The sequence below is a fragment of the Lepidochelys kempii genome, chromosome 7, assembly GCF_965140285.1.
Source record: "Lepidochelys kempii isolate rLepKem1 chromosome 7, rLepKem1.hap1, whole genome shotgun sequence".
In the NCBI taxonomy this organism is placed as follows: domain Eukaryota; kingdom Metazoa; phylum Chordata; order Testudines; family Cheloniidae; genus Lepidochelys; species Lepidochelys kempii.
In genome coordinates, this window is record NC_136386.1 from 37799950 (window position 1) to 37822810 (window position 22861).

The 22861-nt window shown below is 42.0% G+C and overlaps 1 protein-coding gene across 13 annotated transcripts in view; it reads right to left on the reverse strand.

Annotated features, from left to right (window-relative positions):
- TSEN2 (tRNA splicing endonuclease subunit 2) overlaps nt 1-22659 on the reverse strand; it is a 49721-nt gene extending 27062 nt beyond the window's left edge. For 4 of the 13 annotated variants that reach the window (XR_012159867.2, XM_078853686.1, XM_073352251.2 and 1 more), the window contains exons 1-4: nt 15885-16082; nt 9397-9604; nt 8249-8330; nt 8072-8108 (exon numbers count right to left, since the gene is read on the reverse strand). Coding sequence is in view for 12 of the 13 variants with exons in the window: in XM_078853686.1 (XP_078709812.1) it covers nt 8072-8108; nt 8249-8330; nt 9397-9604; nt 15885-16075 (518 nt within the window). In the remaining variant the exon portion in view is untranslated. Of the gene's footprint in view, nt 1-8071; nt 8109-8248; nt 8331-9396; nt 9605-10459; nt 11617-12559; nt 12596-15884; nt 16083-22565 lie in introns of those variants that run through there. The other 9 variants (XM_073352258.1, XM_073352257.1, XM_073352249.2 and 6 more) reach the window with 9 other exon arrangements.
- Nucleotides 22660-22861: the final 202 nt, after the last annotated feature.

The following is a 22861-nucleotide window of genomic DNA, read 5'->3' on the forward strand; positions in this document are numbered from 1 at the left end:
TCCTGCAGGGAAATTCACAGTCTTCCGATCCAGAGGTTCCCCCCCCCAAAAGTAGATAGGGAGCGGGGTGTTCTACCCATTTGCCTGGAGACAAAAGTGGCAGGGTTTTTTTTTTTAGGATTTTGATTTTTTTGTTTTACAAGGAGCACAGGTTTGAAAAGGAAATTTTTTTTCTTCCGTTGGGCTGCTGGTAAGCAGGTTTCCAAGTAGTTGGAGGTTTTTTGCTTTGATTTGGGCCCAGAGCAGAGACAAGGGAATTGTCTTTTTCTGTAGGATGACAATCACTATCAGACAATAGGTATTCTATTCCAGCACAGCAAAATTTTACAGACAAGTTTTGTTTATTTCTAAACCTTGGGTGTAAAGTTAGTTAAAACAGAGAGGTTAGAATGACAAAATCCACGGCTCGACACAAGCTGGAATTAGCCAGATTTCAGGCTGCGGAAAGACAAAGGGAACATGAATGACAGATAGAACTCATGCAGCTGAAGGAGGAACAAAAAAGGGAGGCAGCGAGAGAGGCAGAACACCACCAAGCGGCTGCTCACAGGAGAGCTATGGAAGCAAGGGACAAAGAACTGGAGGAGAAGGAAAAAGAGAGGAAGTATGTGGGAGGAGATGGAGAAGATAAAGGCTCAGCAGAATATCCCAACAAACCCTAGTAATCCTTCTCCAAGTACCACTTCCCATCCCAGAAAGTTCCCCACCTACAAAGCAGGCGATGATACTGAGGCCTTCCTAGAAAACTTTGAAAGGTTGGGTACAACATCTCTACTGACCAATACATGGTAGAGCTGAGGCCGCAGCTCAGTGGACCATTAGCTGAGGTGGCAGCTGAAATGCCTAAAGAACACATGAACAAGTATGAACTGTTTAAATCCAAGGCGAGAGTCAGAATGGGGATAACACCCGAGCAGTCTCATCGGAGGTTCAGAGCCCTAAGGTGGAAACCAGACATGTCATTTACTGACATGCCTACCACATTGTGAAACATTGGGATGCCTGGATATCAGGAGCAAGTGTTGAATCTCCAGTAAATTTGCCCTTCCTAATGCAAATGGAACAATTCTTAGAGGGTGTTCCTGAGGAAATAGAAAGATACATCCTAGATGGGAAACCCAAAATTGTAATCGAGGCAGGAGAGATTGGAGCCAGATGGGTGGAGGTGGCAGAGAAGAAGAAAACTGGTCACAGTTGGAGCAGAGACCAGAATGGACAACCCCAGACCACACCCTATTACTGGGGGCCACCCACGGCCCCACCTACCTCCCAAAGAACCCTCCAGACCCCTTATAGTCCCACCACCCCATTCTCCAGCAACCCACCTCGCCCCAGTGACCCGTCAGCTGGACGATGTTTTAAATGTAACAAGCTGGGGCATGTAAAGGCCAACTGCCCCAAGAACCCCAACAGATTACAGTTCATTGCACCGGAATCACACCAGAGGTCTGCAGGCCCAGATACCTCCCAGATACCCTTGGAGCGAAGGGAAACTGAATGTGGGCGGGAAGAAGGTCACCGCATGGAGGGACACCGGAGCACAAGTCTCAGCTATCCATGCTTCCTTAGTGGACCCCAATTTAATCAACCCAGAGATCCAAGTGACGATTCAACCCTTCAAGTCCAACTCTTTCAATTTGCCTACAGCCAAGTTGCCTGTCCAGTACAAGGGCTGGTCAGGAATGATGATTATCCCATCCCCATGCTGTTGGGGGAAGACTTGGCCAATCATGTGAAGCAGGCCAAGAGGGTGGGAACGGTCACCCGCAGCCAGGCTAAACAAGCCGTGAGGCCTAGCTCTGTTCTGGAAACTTCTATCAGGACCCAGTCAGAGGTGATGGACCCGGACCCCAGGCCAATGTCTGCAACAGCAGTAGTGGATCCAGTCCCAGAGATCCAGACGGAACCAGTCCCAGAACCGGAACCAGCCGAACAACCAACACCAGACCCAGTGTCAGCACTGAATCCAGTACTTGCAACCTCAACACCAGAGGGCCCCACTGAACCTGAACTGGCAGTAGCCGATAACCCTACACAAGAGGCTCAGCCGGAGCTTGAATCCCAACATAGTGCACCAGCGGAGAGCGGTTCACAGTCAACAGAAACAGCTCCATCCCCTATATCGCTTCCAGAGGGACCAAGCCTAGGTCCACAATCCCATGAGGAACTGATGTCTCCAACATCAAGGGAACAGTTCCAGACCGAACAGGAAGCAGATGAAAGCCTCCAGAGAGCTTGGACGGCGGCACGGAGCAACCCACTGCCTCTCAGCTCTTCTAATCGATCCAGGTTTGTTGTAGAAAGAGGACTTTTATACAAGGAAACTCTTTCTGGGGGACACCAGGAAGACTGGCATCCTCAGAGACAGCTGGTAGTTCCAACTAAATACCGGGCCAAGCTCTTGAGCTTAGCCCATGATCACCCTAGTGGCCATGCTGGGGTGAACAGGACCAAAGACTGTTTGGGGGGGGTCATTCCACTGGGAGGGAATCGGCAAGGATGTTTCTACCTATGTCCAGTCTTGTGAGGTGTGCCAAAGAGTGGGAAAACCCCAAGACCAGGTCAAAGCCCCTCTCCAGCCACTCCCCATCACTGAAGTTCCATTTCAGCGAGTAGCTGTGGATATTCTGGGTCCTTTTCCGAAAAAGACACCCAGAGGAAAGCAGTACATACTGACTTTCATGGATTTTGCCACCTGATGGCCGGAAGCAGTAGCTCTAAGCAACACCAGGGCTAAAAGTGTGTGCCAGGCACTAGCAGACATTTTTGCTAGGGTAGGTTGGCCCTCCGACATCCTCACAGATGCAGGGACTAATTTCCTGGCAGGAACTATGGAAAATCTTTGGGAAGCTCATGGGGTAAATCACTTGGTTGCCACTCCTTACCACCACCAAACAAATGGCCTGGTGGAGAAGTTTAATGGAACTTTGGGGGCCATGATAAGTAAATTCATAAATGAGCACTCCAATGATTGGGACCTAGTGTTACAGCAGTTGCTCTTTGCCTACAGAGCTGTACCACACCCCAGTTTAGGGTTTTCCCCATTTGAACTTGTATATGGCCGTGAGGTTAAGGGGCCATTGCAGTTGGTGAAGCAGCAATGGGAGGGATTTACACCTTCTCCAGGAACTAACATTCTGGACTTTGTAACCAACCTACAAAACACCCTCCGAACCTCTTTAGCCCTTGCTAGAGAAAACTTACAGGATGCTCAAAAAGAGCAAAAAGCCTGGTATGATAAACATGTCAGAGCGTTCCTTCAAAGTAGGGGACCAGGTCATGGTCTTAAAGGCGCTCCAGGCCCATAAAATGGAAGCATCGTGGGAAGGGCCATTCACGGTCCAGGAGTGCCTGGGAGCTGTTAATTATCTCATAGCATTCCCCACCTCCAACCGAAAGCCTAAGGTGTACCATATTAATTCTCTAAAGCCCTTTTATTCCAGAGAATTAAAGGTTTGTCAGTTTACAGCCCAGGAAGGAGACGACGCTGAGTGGCCTGAAGGTGCCTACTATGAAGGGAAATGTGCTGGTGGTGTGGAAGAGGTGAACCTCTCCATGACCCTTGGGTGTATGCAGCGACAGCAGATCAAGGAGCTGTGCACTAGCTACGCGCCAACGTTCTCAGCCACCCCAGGACTGACTGAACGGGCATACCACTCCATTGACACAGGTAATGCTCACCCAATTAGAGTCCAACCTTACCGGGTGTCTCCTCAAGCTAAAACTGCTATAGGACGGGAGATCCAGGATATGTTACAGATGGGTGTAATCCGCCCCTCTGAAAGTGCATGGGCATCTCCAGTGGTTCTAGTTCCCAAACCAGATGGGGAAATACGTTTTTGCGTGGACTACCGTAAGCTAAATGCTGTAACTCGCCCAGCCAACTATACAAAGCTTATATTCTACCAGCTAAAGTTAAAAATTCTTTTCCTTGCCCTTGGATGGTATTGCTGCCACCAAGTGATTTACATGAAAATTCAGGGAAGGGTCACTTGGAATCCCTATTCCCCAAAAATATCCCCCCAAGCCCATTCACCCCCTTTCCTGGGGAGGCTTGAGAATAAACTACCAACCAACTGCCTTAGCAATGTGAGCACAGACCAGACCCTTTGTCTACGAGACACTGAAATCTACCAGGTTCTTAAAAGAAGAACTTTATTTAGAAAGGGGAAAAAAAAAAAAATAAAAGAATCACACCTGCAAAATCAGGATGGAAGGTAACTTTACAGGGTAATAAAAAGATCTGAAACACATAGGATTCCCCACTGGGCTCAGCTTCACAGTTACAAAAACAGGAATAAAACCACCTCTGTAGCAAAGGAAAATTCACAAGCTAAAACAAAAGATAATCTAAAGCATTTCCTTGCCCTACTTACAATTTCTATGAATTTAGATGGATTATTCCAAGTATATTTTCAGGAGATGTTGTACCTGCTTGGCTTCTCCCGCCGTCCGTAGAGGGGAACAACAAAGAGAGAGAACAAACAAAACCTTCCCCCCCACCCCCAGATTGGAAAGCATCTTTCCTCATTGGTCCTTCTGGTCAGGTGCCAACTAGGTTATTTGAACTACTTAACCCGTTACAGGTAAGGCGATTCAGTATAGCTGCCAAGGAGGGGCTTTATACTACCCTTCTCTCTATATTTGACACCTCCAACAACAACAACAAAAATTTAGCTGTAGGGAGAGAACTCCAACTCCAGCTATTTGGCAGCCACAGGGGTAGAATTTCTGCTTCTTTTTTCCTTTTAACAGGCCAGCCAGCCATTAGTTAAAGACAACTATTTGAAATTTGCGAATATCTTGATCAAAGATACCAGCTCAAGTACAAATTGAAGGTCTAGGGTAAAAAAGTGAACACGAGACTATAATTCCTAAATAAAAAAAAATGCTTACTAATCTTTAAGATAAACCCAAACTAAAAAGACATCATCAACTTGAAATCCACAGAGTTTTTTGTTTTTTTTAATGGTTTGAAGTAATTTCAGGCACTACATAAGAATGGCCACACAGGGTCAGAGCAAAGGTCCATCTAACTCAGTATCCTATCTTCTGATAGTGGCCAATGCCAGTGCGCCAGAGGGAATGAACAGATAATCATAAAGTGATCCATTCTCTGTCGCTCATTCTCAGCCTCCGGCAAACAGAGGCTAGGCACACCATCCCTGCCCATCCTGACTAATAGCCATTGATGGACCTATCCTCCATTAATCTATCTAGTTCTTTTTTGGACCCTATTATAGTCTTGGCCTTCACAACATCCTCTAACAAGGAGTTCCACAGGTTGACTGTGCATTGTGTGAACAAATACTTCCTTTTGTTTGTTTTAAACCTGCTGCCCATTAATTTCATTTGGTGACCCCTAATTCTTGTGTTATGAGAAGGAGTAAACAACACTTCCTTGTTTACTTTCTCCACACCAGTCATGATTTTATAGACCTCTATCATATCCCCCCTCCCCCTTAGTTATCTTTTCCAAGCTGAAAAGTCCCAATCTTATTACTCTCTCCTCATATGGAAACTGTTCCATACCGCTAATAATTTTTGTTGCCCTTCTCTGAACCTTTTCCAATATATCTTTTTTGAGATGGGGTGACCACATCTGCACGTAGTATTCAAGATGTGGGTGTACCATGGATTTATATAGAGGCAATATGATACTTTCTGTCTTATTATCTATCCCTTTCTTAATGATGCCCAACATTCTGTTCACTTTGACTGCCGCTGCACATTAAGTGGATGTTTTCAGAGAACTAGCTACAATGACTCCAAGATCTCTTTCTTGAGTGGTAACAGCTAATTTAGACCGCATCATTTTATACGTATAGTTGGGATTATGTTTTCCAAGGTGCATCACTTTGCATTTATCAAAATGAGAGACGTGTGTGTCTCTGCCAATTATGTGACTATACAATCACAGTTTCTTATTTTTAAGACTTTTTCTCTCTCTTGCTGTTGCTATGTAAGAGATGCACACAAGCAGGAAGAAACTGACTGCCTATTTAGGGGAAATAGTGAAACTAAGGGTTGTTAAAAATAAATTTTAATCTTTTTCCAATCATCATAATTTTAGTTCTTACTTGTAATAGTAGGCATAGAATTTTCAGAGAGAAGTGGAATTTTTAAACTGACAAATTGTATTTCTATAGGAGATTATTCTGATACCTAATTTAAGACAAAAGTCCCAAACGGTTATAATTATAAAGACAATTATAGTCAGCTACATAGTTTTAAAACTAACAGTATGAAGAGTATTAGTAGTAGTAGTAATAAAATACTTTACCTCCCCAACTGAAATTTTAGAGATGGCAATTAAGTAGAAAACAAAAGCACTGTAAGAACAATTAAAACCAAAACAAGTTATGCAGATGAACATGAAATTCAAATCCCTCTCTTCAAAAGGAAAGCCCTGAATCATCCAAGGCTATTTACTACAGACTGGTTTTAAATGGTTAAAAATTTTGATCAGCATATATAATATTACTGTCATATTATATAAGATGGTTTCATACAGGGCTGTCCCTACACGGGTGTGGGGCCTGGGGTGGAAGTGATGGATTCATCTCTTCTGGGAGTGACCGCGCTGGCCAGTTGCACTGGCCTGCGCGACACCCTAAAGTGCAGGGCCTGGAGTGGGGGGCCCCTAGGGCGGAAGTGATGGATTCGTCTCTTCCAGGACCGATCACACCGGCCAATTGCACCGGCCCACGGGGCCCAGAGCAGTCGCCCCGATTTGCCCTACCCAAGGGACGGCTCTGGTTCCATATCTTTCATCACCAAATAAAATAGACGAACTTTTATTGTACTCTACTGGATAACCATACAATAGCACTTACAGTGCATAGCATTTTAGTCAGATGAATAAAATGCTTTGAAGCATGCTGTATATCCTGCAATAATGTGGATGTCACTATTTCACCATGTTTATTCCTCCCCACCCCCAGCAACTGTTCCTCAGACATTCTTGTCAACTGCTGGAAATGGCCCACCTTGATTATCACTACAAAAGGTCCCCTTCCCGTCCCGTCCCCCCCTCCCTCCCCCCCACTCTCCTGCTGGTAATAGCTCACCTTACCTGATCACTCTCCTTACAGTGTGTATGGTAACACCCATTGTTTCATGTTCTCTGTGTATATAAATGTCCCTACTGTATTTTCCACTGAATGCATCCGATGAAGTGAGCTGTAGCTCATGAAAGGTTAATCTCAAATAAATTTGTTAGTCTCTAAGGTACCACAAGTACTCTTTTTACTATTGCTATTGACACCTGAAGTGGTTAATACCATTTATTAATTTATTTTGTGGTAGTGTAATTATGATGCATTTCTGCAGTAGCATACATCTGATATTAGGAAGTGGGTGAAAGCAGCATTTGACATGTGTTTACTTTAAATTGAAATGGTTATTATAAAAAAGACTACATTTTGTAATCCTGTGGGTATGAAAAACAATATAGCAACTAATTTATGCCCCCCACTGGTTGTTTCTTAAACTAGTTGGTTGAATTTAAAACAAAACACCCCACCAATTCCATAACTTATTTCTTGCATAATAAACAAAAATACTAAATCTGAAGTCATCATGCAGGCAAACTCAGGAAAAAGATCATGCTATGTCAGATTAAAATTTTATGTAAAACATTACAATTGTATTAAGTGTTAAAGACTATTTCTGCCCCCTCTGAATGAGCCTAATAAGCAAATAGGAAAACTATTAAAAACAGCCCCAGAATAGTCCCCCTTTTTTTGTTGCAGAAGTATAAAGGTTTCCTTCTACATTCACATAATCATGAATCAGTTGCTCATATTATAGTGAATACACTCTTGGCTCTAACCCGCACTGCTTACTCAAGCAAAACTCCCAATAGCTACATGGAAAAAACAATGCTAGGAATGTTATCTAATATTTTATCTGTCTTCAATAGGATTTAGGAACTGGAAACAAGGAAGAGAAACAAAACTATGAGAATCAGCCTTTTTACAAGCCAGTTTGGGAACCATTGGGCTAAAACATGAAGCAGAATGGACTGTTACTGTACAAACTTAGGATGAAGTAGGAAAGTTGCACTTACTTTTTTGATGAGAGTATGGGCATGTTTATCTTGACATCTGCATTAAAAGAGAAAATGTTATTTACAAGTGTTTTGGCAATGCAACGATCTACATGCATGGATCTGCAATTAATAATTAGGACAAACCAAGTGGATATTACTAAAACTGTCAAGAGAGTGGAAAGTAGTATGATTTACCTTGCCACTTAGCAACCAATAAAGGGTCTGAAATATTGTATTCTGGTCTGCTTCTCGAAAGGATACCTTTTCCAAAATAGCCCTGCAGGTGCAGGGAAAAAAAAGTTGATCAGAATTATTGATACAGAAAATAGAAAGGAATATCTATCCAAAGATCTAGATGCCCCTATCATAAATTACAAAAACACCATTAGATCAACCACCAAACTCACGCACCCCAAAGCATGCGAATTCTCTCAAAGGCCCACCTCTGCAGCAGCCCATGTAAACGTCTTGCAGTATGCTGCGAAGGTCAATAGATATGGGCTATTTCAAAACAGGAGTGAAAATCTGTTGCAAAGCTTAGTGTCCCCTCACAGAGAATGCACTACCACCAGCGCCTTCTCTTTTAAACTGAGAGGTAGTCAGCTTGAGTGCCACTGCCAATTTCATCTGTGGTATTATGACACAAGGATAGAGGCGATCTTTCAAGTAGTGAGGTGCCAAATGATTTGTGGCTTTATGCATCAAACCCAGCACCTTAAATTCAATTCAGAAGCCAAAAGGTATTCACAGCATATCACGGAGTACCAGTGATATGTGCAGCCATGTAATGGCCATGCCGCTGCATTCTGCGCCAGCTTAAGTTTCCTGACTGATCTAAGGTTTGTTATTTAACCTCTAACAATTAACAATTAATCCAATATTAGGCACATAGAGTTGAGATTAAATAAATGTTTTCTTTATTAATCCTAAACATTTGCATAAGCATAAAACTTTAATAGTTTTTTAATCAAGATGCTATTAATAATTTTTAGAATATATTATTTTTATACTGATTACTAAGTGAGGTTCCAAGAACAGGAAAGTCCTTGAATGATATTCAATTACTATAAATCCTATTGACCTTATTATTCTATTACCTTATTATTGACCTTATCATTGGGCATTAGGAATAAAGAATTATCTTTATTGCTAGTTTTATGACTTCTGATGCTGTATTACCATTTTGCTCTAAAAATTTTTTTTTTCAGGTTAGCAATAAAATGCTTATAAATTTCATATGGAACACAGATCAAACTACGCTAGAGAACGTTGTGTACGGAGAACGTTAGCGATACCACAAATAGCATGCATTGAACATAGAGAATTCAACCATGGAATGTCACCTTGCTATACAGCTGTTCTATGTCTTCGGGGTTCCTCACAATTACATTGTTGTTAATAACTTCAGCCTGGTATATCTTGAAATCCTTCCCACAGATGTCTTCCTGGGAGGCAGGAATAGGGAATGGCGAATCATATGACTCAAACACTCTTCTTTTCCTTCTTGGGGCATGGAAAACTGTTTCTGCCATTTCCCAATAGTAATTTTCCCTATACAATAATAAGGTAAAGACAAAGAGCAGAAAGAGACATTTTTAATATTTTAGAAGCTGGTTTATTTTACTTACCTGGACATCATTTTTGGCATTGCAAATCAGCAATAAAACCCAGGTCTCCCAACTCCCATTCTCTAATCACTACACGATACACCAAGAATTATTTCTTTAACAAGTTATTCTCATTTTCTGTATTGCAGCTGGACCTAAAGGCTAGGTCCCATTGTGCTATCCATTGTACAAACATACAGCAAAGAACCAGTCCCTATTGAAAAGAGTTTACAATCGAAGTTTAAGAGGAGATACAACAGGTGGATACGACAGACAGGGTAGCACAAGGTAACAGTAAGACAATTACAATGAAAAGGAGTACTTGTGGCACCTTAGAGACTAACAAACAAGTACTCCTTTTCTTTTTGCGGATACAGACTAACACACCTGCTACTATGAAACAGTTACAATGAGCACCAGTCCCAGCATGCTGCTTAACTATTGTTAAGTGTTTTGTAGGCATCATGACAGGGGTGAAAGGATTTTAAAGAGCTTTTTAAAAAGAACAATGTGGTGCTTTGGAGATTTTTTTTTTTTAAACCAGAAAAGCTCCTTCCATGCATAAGTAGTGGTATAGGAAATAGCACAATAGTACTCTTCAAAAATTTGACAAATGGGCAATCAACAGTGGTGTCACTGGTGGCAAATCAGAGGCTGTTGTCTACATCTCAGTAGTGTAGACAAGGTAACAGGGAGGGCATTTCTATGTTGACTGTTATTATTAAAGACATGCCTACTGCCACAAACCCATCAACAATATAGCACACATAACCAAAAAGATGGGAAGGCATAGCCAAACCTTTTTTTAAAAAGTGCTCTGTTCTTCCTGTGGGAGACCAGTAAACCAAATAACCAGCTAGATAACATTTGTAACACACACTGCCTTATTCTCTACTATTGGGCACCCTGTCTAACTTAGGCCCGTGCAAAGTAGATGTAAAATCACAACCAGACCAGACGTGTCCTCTCCCCCCAGCCTTTTAACATCTTCTTTGCATAGCACCACCCTGTGCCAGGCTCTGGGAATCAGGTACTGCCTTTCCCTACTTATCACAGGGTATGTTTACGGCAGCACGCAAATAACGAACGCAGAGGGGACAGGCCATGTCAGTGCAAGGTCCAGTCACTGTTACACTGGGACATCAGCAGCATCACCATACTGCGCATACAGGCATCATCAGGCGGTCTCCTCGCCACAGAGCGGGGCACAGCGGAGGTGCTGGGCGCCACCAAGGGAGGCTCGAGGCCTGATGTTCTAGCCCTGTGTCTGCCATGCGTGCAGGCCATACACCTACTCTGAGGCGCGGAGTGACTCTCGCCGGCCCCCCTATGGCGGTGGCTGAGGCTGAGCCGTGTCACGGGCTCCCCAACGCCACAACAGCCTGTTCTTCTAGACTAGGCGCCCTTCCGTTACCATAGCAACCACGGGGCCGTAAAACAGCGACGACGTCGCAAAACAAACCGACTAGCGGCGCGAGGGAGCCCCGCGACCTCTTAGACTTAAGCCCAGCCTCTCTCAGGCCCCCGTTTCTTCTCGCGCGCACAAGTGGGGGAGCGAGCTTGGAAGTAGTTAACGCTAGCTTCCGCGCATGCGCACTTGACTGGCTCTGGGAACGGAGGAAGCTGAAAGGCAGGCCGAGAGACCACCCCCCAAATTACAAAGGGGCCGCGCCCAGTGGGCCGGGCGCTGCCAAATGTGGGGGGTGAGGAGGAGCCTTCGTCGGTCCGCCCCACAGGTTGGGGGAAGGGGCCTTATCACCCCATCTCACGGCGGGGCGGGCCCTGGGGCAACCCCAAATCCCTCGCCCCCCTTCTGCCCCGCTCCCACAGAACCTGGCTGCGCCCAGAGCAGCGTTCGGGTAGGAAAGGCGAAGCGGCTCGGTCGGGTAACGCCTCTCCTCATGTCCACCCGCCCACGTGTGACGTGGCTGAGGCTCAGCGCTGTTGCAGTAACACCTAGAGGGCTGGCGCAAGCTGGCCCGTGTCTGTTGGTACAGTATTTATTGACCGGTTGCTTTTTTCAGAGAAATAACTTGCGAATAAAACCAAACAAAAATCTCTTCCAGGGACATTTTCTATACAACTGCTTCCTTCTGTGGAGACCCACTTTACATATGCTTCTGCACAGAGTTCAGTTAAGCTACTGTGAACTTTGATTCGCTTATCAGATAGGCGAGAAAAAAAGGAGGACTTGTGGCACCTTAGAGACTAACATTTATTTGAGCATAAGCTTTCGAGAGCTACAGCTCACTTCATCGGATGCATTTTGGGGGGGGGGGGGAAACACAGACTAACATGGCTGCTACTCTGAAATTTATCAGATAGGCTAATGCCAAAAAATACCTTGTTCATTTCTTCCACAGTATACAGAAAGCAATTGTTTACCTAGAAACATGGTGAAACTTTTTTGTTCACTCTCTGATCTCAACCATCAGCCTCATCTGTGAACTACAGCATTCTGGGAAGCAATACACAGTTGCCAACTTTCATGCAGTAAATAAGCACCCTGACTTTCACAATAAGCCAAAAATCAAGCCAATCCCATTTCAAAACAAGGCTAAAACAAGCCAATCCCTAAGAACCTCAACACTCTGACTAGATCGCCCAGGCCTGCAGTGTGGGACTGTGGTGGGCCTGCTGTGCACCCCTGACTCTCCCCTCCCTTACCCCCCTCCCTCCCCCCCCCGCTTGCCAGGAGCCAATAGAAAAAAAGCAGCAACAAGTTACAAGTCCAAAACTAGCCAACAAGCAACTCACAAGCCAATTAAGCCAAAACCAAGCCCAATTTCTGCATTTTTTCCCCACAGGTTTGGCATATCTGTAGTAATATGAAAATAAGCATATATCAAAGATACCCATTGGCTTCAGAACTCCCACTTGCAACACTGCTACAAGTTACCTTTAAACCAGGAGAAGCATCTACCCTTCGGTAACTATTTCACATTCTTAGGGCTTATTAGAAGAAATAGAAACTCAGCCTGGTATAAACTTCTGTAAAACTTTGCACATGTAGCATTTCCTCTTTCTCAGGGATGTGAGTCATAACATTATAAGCGAACAATGTATTCCAGTAGAGCTTTTAATTCATTTTGGATTGCATACAAAAGAAAAACTAAGATTCCACAACATTTAGTTTAATAACAAACTGAAGTTTAGTTTAGTCTCTAGCTTTCACAAACTCATCTCAAAGTTTTCTTATCAAATATTAGCTGTAGTCCACACCAAAATGTCATACTTCTTTAACACCTTTTCAAAATAAAAACTCAGCCCTCTGTTATCAGGCAATATAGTCAGTGGGTGGAGGCAGGGTTGTGGTTATTTACATTAGCCAGTTCCAACTACCCTGAACTGACAGAAATTCCCATGGAAATTCTGGTTACGTTAACTTTGACTGAGATATGGGACTGTTTTTGGAAACTTTAAAAAACATCTAGGGAATACTTTTAACTTTTATTAATATGTGGTATCTGAATTTAGTTTATTAAAGACATAAATCAAAGTTGGCTGCTGCTTAGCTTCAACTGGTTTTCACAAGAGAAAAAAAAAAAAAAAAAACAAGGAGAGAAGCCAGTCATATATCGGCCAAGTGTCAACCTTGTGAGAAATCCCACAATATGAGAAATCCTGGAGCCCTCAAAAATGAAGGAACGTGAGGTGAATAGTATTAGAATAGGATGTATCAAAAATGAATGTGTAATTACAGAATTTATTTCAGACTTGGCAATAGCCTTGTGTTCCCAGATATTGCAAGCACATAGGTGAGGAACTGTTAAGGATCATTCACTGCCTCCCATCTACATGCAGAACTCTCACTGGCATCCCATGATATTACCATAACCATCATGATGCATATACAATTATGTTTTCACCGTATATACTAGCCATCCAGCTACATTACACAGCCTTATACATTATACAAATGTGTAAGCTTTAATTTTCATGAGTTCTAGTTTCCCTGTTAGAGCACTGAGTTCCCATTCCCCTTCTCCTCATTCAAACACACCTAAGGCCCCAACCCACAAGTTTCTAAATGACTTCAAGTCCTTTTATATCAAAAGGAGTTGAGGGCACTTGGTACCACAAAGGATAGCCTGCACTAGAGGCCCAGTGGCAGATCCACTCTTTTTGACAGAGGAGTAAACTAATCCCTTTGTAGATCATTTAGTGTTTCTCCTTCATTAGTTTCCCGAATGGGGTGTGTTGCCTTCAATCATCGAATTTGCTGCTGGTCCAGTGAATAGGAGACCAGGTCACCAGCAAGGCAACCCATACATTTCCATTTAATTTTTTTTTTTTTTTTTTTATCATCTCTCCTAGAACAAGGGAGATTGTAATAATTAGTTGCATCCACTAGATGTCCACATTCCAGCAAATTTCAGCCATAACACCTTAAAAGAATACAGTAGGCTCCTGCAGAGCATGTAGAACTTCCCTAGTCTATTGAAAAAAGTAAACAAATTTTTTCAGCTTACTGGGTTTTTTCCCCACGAATGGGTTTGTCAGGCTTTTGGTGTAAAATTGCACATGATTCAACACAACAGCCAAAAATAGCTCCATTTTTATTATATTTATGATGCTAAATTTACAAAAGGAAACTTTTTGACTGACACACTCTTCAAGTACCTAATATCAGTGGTTTTCAACTAGGGGTATGCATCCCCCAGGTGGTACGCACAGGTCTTCCGGGGGTACAAGAACTCATCTAGATATTCGCCTAGTTTTACAAAAGACTGCATTAAAAGCACTAGCAAAGTCAATACAAACTAAAATTTCATACAGACAAAGACTTGTTTATACTGCTCTATATATTATACACTGAAATGTAAGTACCATATTTATATTCCAATGGATTTATTTTATAATTATATGGTAAAAATAAGAAAGTAAGCAATTTTTCAGTAATAGTGTGCTATGACACTTCTGTATTTTTATGTCTGATTTTGTAATCAAGTACTTTAAAGTGAGGAGAAACTTGGGGGTATACAAGACAAATCAGACTCCTGAAAGGGATACAGTAGTCTGGAAAGGTTGAGAGCCACTGCCCAATATTAACTCACTGATTATATTCACTCTTCTTATGATTCTCCATCAGATGGCACACATACAGTATTAAAGAGCAAGAAAAAAATAGTGGGAAATTGGAAATTATAGTTTTGGTGCTAAATTTACAAAATGGCTTCAGTTTTGCCTCTAATTTTTCCCAATGTAGTTCCTTTTGCGTTCATTTCAGTGAGCACATTTCCACAACTCTGGCACACGTTTTTATAACTCTCATGCACAATGGTTAAGCACATACTTCAGACATCGCAGCTAGCTTCTAATATTGGTGTGTAACATTTGGCTGGTCATTTGACTGTTTGATTGGTAATGGGAAGAATAATTATACTAGCATGCATGTAATCATGGTAATTGAGCACACATGCTTTTGCACTCACAATTCTAAAATTGGGCCTGCATGCACACGTTTTTGGGTCTGATTCTCATTTCCACTGAGGCTCCTTTTCATTGTTCTAGCAGTGCAAAGGGGCCTTAAGGGGAGTGAAAATTACAACATTTACTACTCCCTTTTAAAGCATGTTCCCATCTCCTGCCAAAATAATGTATTTAGAGCTCATGAAAGGTGACAGATCTTCTATTATCTGCAGAACAGGCATAGATTAATAGATTCCAAGGCCAGAAAGGACCATTGTGATAATCTAATCTGACCTCTCTGGCAGCAAAATTTCTCCAAAACTGCTGATTTGCCTCATCATAGATCAGGATTGAGCAAGTTAGTAATACTCCCATTAAGTCCTAGGCCTATCTGGTGATACTGCTAACATGGGTACCAATTAATGTCCTCTGTGGTGATGTTTTTGTGATTGCGACTGTTGGGGGTTGGCTGTGTGCTCCAGGCTGGCAGTACTGCCTAATGGCAATACTCCAAGACATAATGCCTAATGGCAAGAGTCCAAGGGTCAATTTACCTGGCAGTTACAGTTCAGGGTAGTGTGGCCCCCTGGTGAGAGTCCAGAGGATGCCTTGCTCAGCAGCTATGATTCAGGATAATGAGACCCAGTGCAAGAGTCCAAAGGTCGCTTGGCCTAGTGGCTATAGTTTGGGGGTAGAGGAACCTGGGTCCACCTACTCCACTGGGTTTCAAACCAGGGATCTTCGAAAAAGTAACCCTTGCACAGGTCTCAGGGCCTGATACCCTCAAGCGCACTCCCCGGGTTACTTCCTACCCTTGTTCCAGTCCCTCCAGTGTCATCTTTGGTTGGACTTGGGGTCCCTCCTGTGTTCCCCTCTGATCCATCTCCAGTGTCTGTTCTGCTGGCCACAGTGAGTTGTCACCCTTAGCTTCCGCTTGACGGGCTTCCAGCAGCTTGGCTATGAGCCTCTGTCCTGGCAACTTCCTGGCAGGAGGCAGCTGCATGTGACTGCTCTCCTCCTCAGTCAGTCCAGATTGAGTGGTGTCCTTCCCTTTTAAATGCTCCCTTCCTCTGGGAGCATGCCCTGCAGAGGCAAGGGGGCATGGCCTCTTGAGCCCACAGCAGCTCTTTTAACCCTCGCCTCACCAATGCGGGGCTGGTATACCCCATCATAGGGACACCTCAGAACTGGACTGAGGCCACCAACTAACTTCAGACACTGGCCAATTCCAAAGATTTGAAGTGTAGTAATGATTTCAGATTACAATCTATCCTGGGCTGCATTCATAGGTTTGACCTAGAACTGAAAACTTCATTTTCAATTACTGTTCCCCTTCTGCTTTGCTTAGCATTTGCCGTTTTATTAAATGTAAGGTAAAATAGGCGTCAGAGGATGATATGCACCTGAGCATTGTAAGACTGAGCTGCTGGGGCCAAATTCAGCCCTGGCATAGTGGCTATAACTCCCACTGAAGTTGTACTCACTCCAGGGTTGAATTTGACTCCATGCCTTTTGCCTGGTTTATAATAGAGGGTCAGAATAAGGACCTTTTTTAAATCATAAAGTTTGTCTGTATGTTTTCACCATACAAGATGACAAGTGGGTGTTACCCCACATAACCTCATCATGGCCTGATTCATCAAGGCACTTACACTTTAAGCACATTAATAATTCTGTTGACTTCAATGGGACTTCTGTATCAGGGTCCATATATTTCTGAAATATGTGTGGATTTAAGATTTATCCTAAATACTGCTCTGGGATCATGTGTCTTAACTTTCTAAAGGACAGAATAATAACCAGATCAGGATAAATCCCTAAATCATCACATTTTTAAAACTGAAATAAAGCAAAAAATTAATTTGCTGCCAAAAGTATATTGCCTTAAAAAAACATCCTCTTATGAAATATGTCCCAATTTGTAATATTTACTTTCCGTTTATTTAATAACAGGAAAAGGTTTGCAGCTCCTTTGTTGAGTTTTACATGTCAGCAGCTTAAGATTCCTCTTGCTTTTTTCAAAATTTAATTTTATCAGAAAAAAACCCATACGCCATGGCCTATACTAGGAAATATTCTTTATTTTAAATAAATTTATGAAGAGGCAAAGGAAAACAACTGCCTCTCATAAACCAGTGGAAGTACCCTTATAATGGATTGGTGGCTGGGCCTCCTACCCACTTCTGCTTCTTCATCATTGCTTTTTCTCCCATGATCTCATTACCTCTCTGGTCTTTTTTTAAACTAAGATTTTTAATTTTTAAATTCTTTTTTGTCCCCTCCCTTACCTGCTGGGCATCTCCCTCCCCTGGTGGCTCAGCTCTACTCAGCAGAGAGTTAGATGTTGCTCATGCCTGGGGAGTGCCCATTGATGGATCCATAGGACCAGGCTTGGTGTGTTTTTGCGACTGAGCTGAATGTCACAAGAGCAGAGAAGTGATGCTTGGGGTTGGTGGGCTGCTTTCTGATTCTGTGTCTCTATACATATGGGCTTCCTCTAGCTGTTGTGGCCGGCTGTACTAGAGTCCTCTAGGGGAACAGGGAGGGAAGGCAAGTGGTTTTCAAAGAGCTTTACACTTCTTACAGCAATCCATTACATTGTTGTATGCTGTGTTGTGGTAGCCATGTTGGTCCCTGGATATTAGCGAGGCAGGGTGGGTGAGATAAATATCTTTTATTGGACCAACTTCAGGTCTGAAGAAGAGCTCTGTGTAAGCTTGAAAGCGTGTCTCTCTTACCACCAGAAGTTGGTTCTATAAATGATATGACCTCATCCATCTTGTCTCAGTAGTACTTACATCCATTTAGGCCTTGTCTCCGTAAAATGACAGCCATGTTAGAGGATCAAGTTACAGCATGGTTTTGTCCTAACCATCTTAAAAAAATGGGATGGTTTTGCCACTGAAGGCCAGACCAAGTCATGATAAGTAGTCTGGTTCTCTTAATATGGTTATAACATGCTTTGATCTTGCTTTAACATGATTAGGACACAAGCAGGTGGTAACTGGGTTCCCTAACATGGTTGTAACATGGTTTCAGCCATGTTAGTCCATATCCGCAAAAAGAAAAGGAGTACTTGTGGCACCTTAGAGACTGTTTTCAGAGTAGCAGCGGTGTTAGTCTGTATTCGCAAAAAGAGAAGGAGTACTAGGAGTACTCATCTGGACTACAGTTACAACAGTCTCTAAAAAAGAAAAGGAGTACTAGTGGCACCTTAGAGACTAACCAATTTATTTGAGCATAAGATTTTCGTGAGCTACAGCTCACTTCATCGGATGCATTCAGTGGAAAATACAGTGAGGAGATTTATATACACACAGAACATGAAAAAATGGGTGTTGTCATACACACTGTAAGGAGAGTGATCACTTAAGATGAACTATTACCAGCAGGAGAGCAGGGGCGGGGGAGAAAACCTTTTGTAGTAATAATCAAGGTAGGCCATTTCCAGCAGTTAACAGGAACGTCCGAGGAGCAGTGGGAGGTGGGGGAAAAATAAACATGGGGAAATAGTTTTACTTTGTGTAATGACACATCCACTCCCAGTCTCTATTCAAGCCTAAGTTAATTGTATCCAGTTTGCAAATTAATTCCAATTCAGCAGTCTCTCGTTGGAGTCTGTTTTTGAAGTCTTTTTGTTGTAATATTGTGACCTTTAGGTCTGAGATCAAGTGATCAGAGAGACTGAAGTGTTCTCGGACTAGTTTATGAATGTTATAATTCTTGACATCTGATTTGTGTCCATTTATTCTTTTACTTTGAGACTGTCCGGTTTGCCCAATGTACATGGCAGAGGGGCATTGCTGGCACATGATGGAATATATCACATTGGTAGATGTGCAGGTGAACGAGCCTCTGGTAGTGTGGCTGATGTAATTAGGCCCTATGATGGTGAATTTATTTGAGCATAAGCTTTCGTGAGCTACAGCTCACACATCAGCCACACTATGGGAGTGGATGTGTCAATACACAAAGTAAAACTATTTCCCCATGTTTATTTCCCCCCCCACACCCCCCCCCCCACTGCTCCTCGGACGTTCCTGTTAACTGCTGGAAATGGCCCACCTTGATTATCACTTCATTATGCTCAAATAAATTGGTTAGTCTCTAAGGTGCCACTAGTACTCCTTTTCTTTTTTAGAGACTGTTGTAACTGTAGTCCAGATGAGACTTTGGAATGTTTCGATTTTGTGCTCTTTGTTTAAAAAAATAAAAAATAAAATAACTCATAAAAGTAGGTTTATATCTGAACTATGGGGCAAATCCTGCCCCTCCTCCTTTCTGAAGCCATGGAAGAGACCCTTGCACTGGAATCCAAAAAAGGTAGTAGAGATAGGACTTGGGAGGAATTTGTAAATCTATAGTGCAGGGCCTTTTTTAAGCAGCACACTAATTCAGAGGTGCTCCAAATCTCAGAGGATGTATTTCAATTTGAAAATGATAGCTTTCCAAACTGTTAACCCTTTCCAAGACTGGCATACTTCAGTGCACCTGACTGATAAATGCTGCTGCATTCCTGAAGGCTATGTTATTCTGAGATTGTGTTTTTGCATGCTTATTCTCACACAGGATAAAATTACACCAAGCTAAAGTTCTCTTGCTCAGACCCTTCCTGCATAAATTTAAAACAGAGACATTCAGTCAAACAGTGTGTGGGGCTGCATTTGAATGCTGACAGTCCAGTCACTGCAATGCACTGTGTTATGAAATCTACTGTGCTGATTAATGATCTGATAAAATGTCATGTCACAAAGGAAGAATCTGATTAACAGCCACGTGACTGCTGGTTATTTGTACTGTCTTTCAGATCTGTATTAGAGTAAATACAAATGTACAAAGTGAATATAAACAGAATGTTCCTACAAGATTTAGCATGTCCCTGCAAGATTATACATAGGCTTGGAAGAACTAGATTTTTATTGGTAAATGTCGATTTCACCATATACACACAAACTGATAATAATAGTCAAAATTTACAGATAGGCAAAGTAAGAAAAATGCTACTTAAGAATTTATTATAATTTGATTTAAGGATATTTACTTTGTATATTTTGACAGTGATGTCGACAATTTGTGTTTTAAGTTATAAAGTTTTAATTTTTTGAATCTCAATGTTTACTGTCATTAAATAGTTATTGTCCAGCCCCCCAAGTATCTGATCCCCCATGATTTCCCTCCACTATGAACATTGAAAAAAATCAGTAAAAACTAAAAAAAGTTAAAATGAACATGAATATTAGCTGTTGAAATTATAAAAAAATCAAATTCTGCCACATCTAATTATACATATTTGTATAGTGCATAATGCTTGCTCCTCACCCCACTCTTTTACTGACAATAGCAAGCAACAACAACAAAAATCACACAGCCCACTCTCCTGCTGGTAATAGCTCACCCGAAGTGATCACTCTTGTTATAGTATGTATGGTAACACCCATTGTTTCATGTTCTCTATGTATATAAATCTCCCCACTGTATTTTCCACTGAATGCATCCGATGAAGTGAGCTGTAGCTCACAAAAGCTTATGCTCAAATAAATTTGTTAGTCTCTAAGGTACCACAAGTACTCTTTTTCTTTTTGCGAATACAGACTAACACGGCTACTACTCTGAAAACAGCCCTAACTGTATAATTTACTGATCTAAAATAGATTAGATCATTTTTTTCAATATCTAACATATTTTGTATAAATGATTTCCATTCTGTTTATTCTGAAACATTCACAGCTTGAATTGCTTATTAAATGAAGATCACCTAGAATCTGTCACAGATGGAAAAACTACATCTGTGAATCAGTGTACTCCATTCATTGGTTCACACAGAGCAAGTCCCACAAATCTGCTCCCAAATCTGTAAAATGTTTCTGGGTGCTGGCTTATGCATCTGGAGCTTAGCTGAAAGGTTTGTAAAAAAATCACATGGGACTACTTAGCTTTCTGATAAATATGCCTCTGAGGAGGCTCATGTATATGTTGTTTAGAGCGGAAAATTCTGGAACACTTACACTTGCTAAATTTGCTCCAGGTATACTTGTTTCAAACAAATATATTGGAATAACTGGAACAGTGGGATAAAACTTCCTGTCAAATCATGCCTCTTTTGGATAGCATGGACAGATTTACATGTAATCTAATGTCTGCCTCTCTCCTCTCCACTCCCTCTCCCTGACCCAATTAACTGTGTGGGGGATGATAATATCCTGGAAGACAAAAGTCTCCACGGCACATTTATTCCACTTTCAGTTGTGTGTGCATATGGCTTTCAGGACATAATTGAGACCCTAGACCGAAACTCTACCCTTATATATGCGGGTTTCCATTACAGTTGGTGGACCACAATCATGCAAGGACATCACACCTTTATGATCTCCAGTCTTGACCACTACAAGCTCCGCTGTGGCCTTCCTAACACCCATCTTTCCATCCTCAGGTCCAATCAAAACACAGCTGGTAAGATTGTTTTCCTGACCCATTGTAATGACCATACCACCCTGATTCTCCTTCTCCATTGAAGAGATACAAATTTATTGTCCTTACAATTAAGGCCCTCCACAATTTAGCCCACCTTCATTTTACCAAAAATCTGGATCCTATTGCATTGCCTTCTATTCCACCAGCAGTGCTGGCTTCCATCATCCGCTTGCCCATATCTCCCACAAGCATCTTTGTTCTCTTTTCCATGCCACCCTTTACGCATGGAACATCCTCCCCAAATGAATCAATAGGGCTACTACCCTGTGTTTCTTCAAATCCCTCCCCAAAACTCACTTCTAGCAGGATTCTTATGGTAAATTGACAATTGAGAATGGCTTGGTCAATGACCAGCAAGGATTACTGATATAACTAATTTCTCGTTTATTTCTTAAAAACTTCCTCTGACTTGAAATATGCTAATTGTTATATAGCTAATATGCATTCCTCCCACTGTTACAAAACAATTGGAGGGGGTGAATGAGGGTAACACCCGTTTGTTGCATCAGGCTAGTCTACACTACAGACTCTTGCTGGTGTAACTATGTGGGACGATCCCTGACTGACATAACCAAGCTGAGAGAAACCCCGAGACACTTATATCAGTGAAATTGTGCTTTTAACAGTATCACTTGTTTCAGTCATCATGGAGTCATTTTGCTATCCTGCTACAAAGCACAGCGTTGTCAGTGTAACTACATCCACACTAGGAGTGCTTTGTCAGTAATAGTATATATGTAAAGCATGCCTAGCATAGACATGGCTTTAGTTTAGATTATATGCTCGTCAGGGAAGGGACCATGTTTTCAAATGTGTAATGGAGCCTCAATCCTTCTTGAGTCTTTGGGCATTAAGTACTGCAAATACATAAAAACATGATAGTAATCAATTTATTTAAAGGTAAAGGTATATTGTAGAAACTATAGGAGATCCCAAACTAACAGAATATAATTGTAGATTTATATGGCAAATTCATGCAATTTATATATATATAAAAAAACAAGAGAGTTGAAATCACATACTCATTTCCCCCATGTAACACCTAATGACCTCACAAACACCTAATGCCATGCGGGACATGCAGTTGTCATTTGCTACTGTGGAAGAAAAACAGAACACTGAACTCAAGTAAAAAGTCTTTGAATTCACCTTTAAATTCAGAATAAAAAAATCTATTTACACTCAGTACGCCTTACTGTACAGCAAAAACAAGTTTACTTCACATGCCATTTTCTTTTATAATCTGCTCTGACTCAAGTGCTGAATAAGTATATTATTTACAAAATATCTCTATCACCACACATTTATCTTGCCAAAA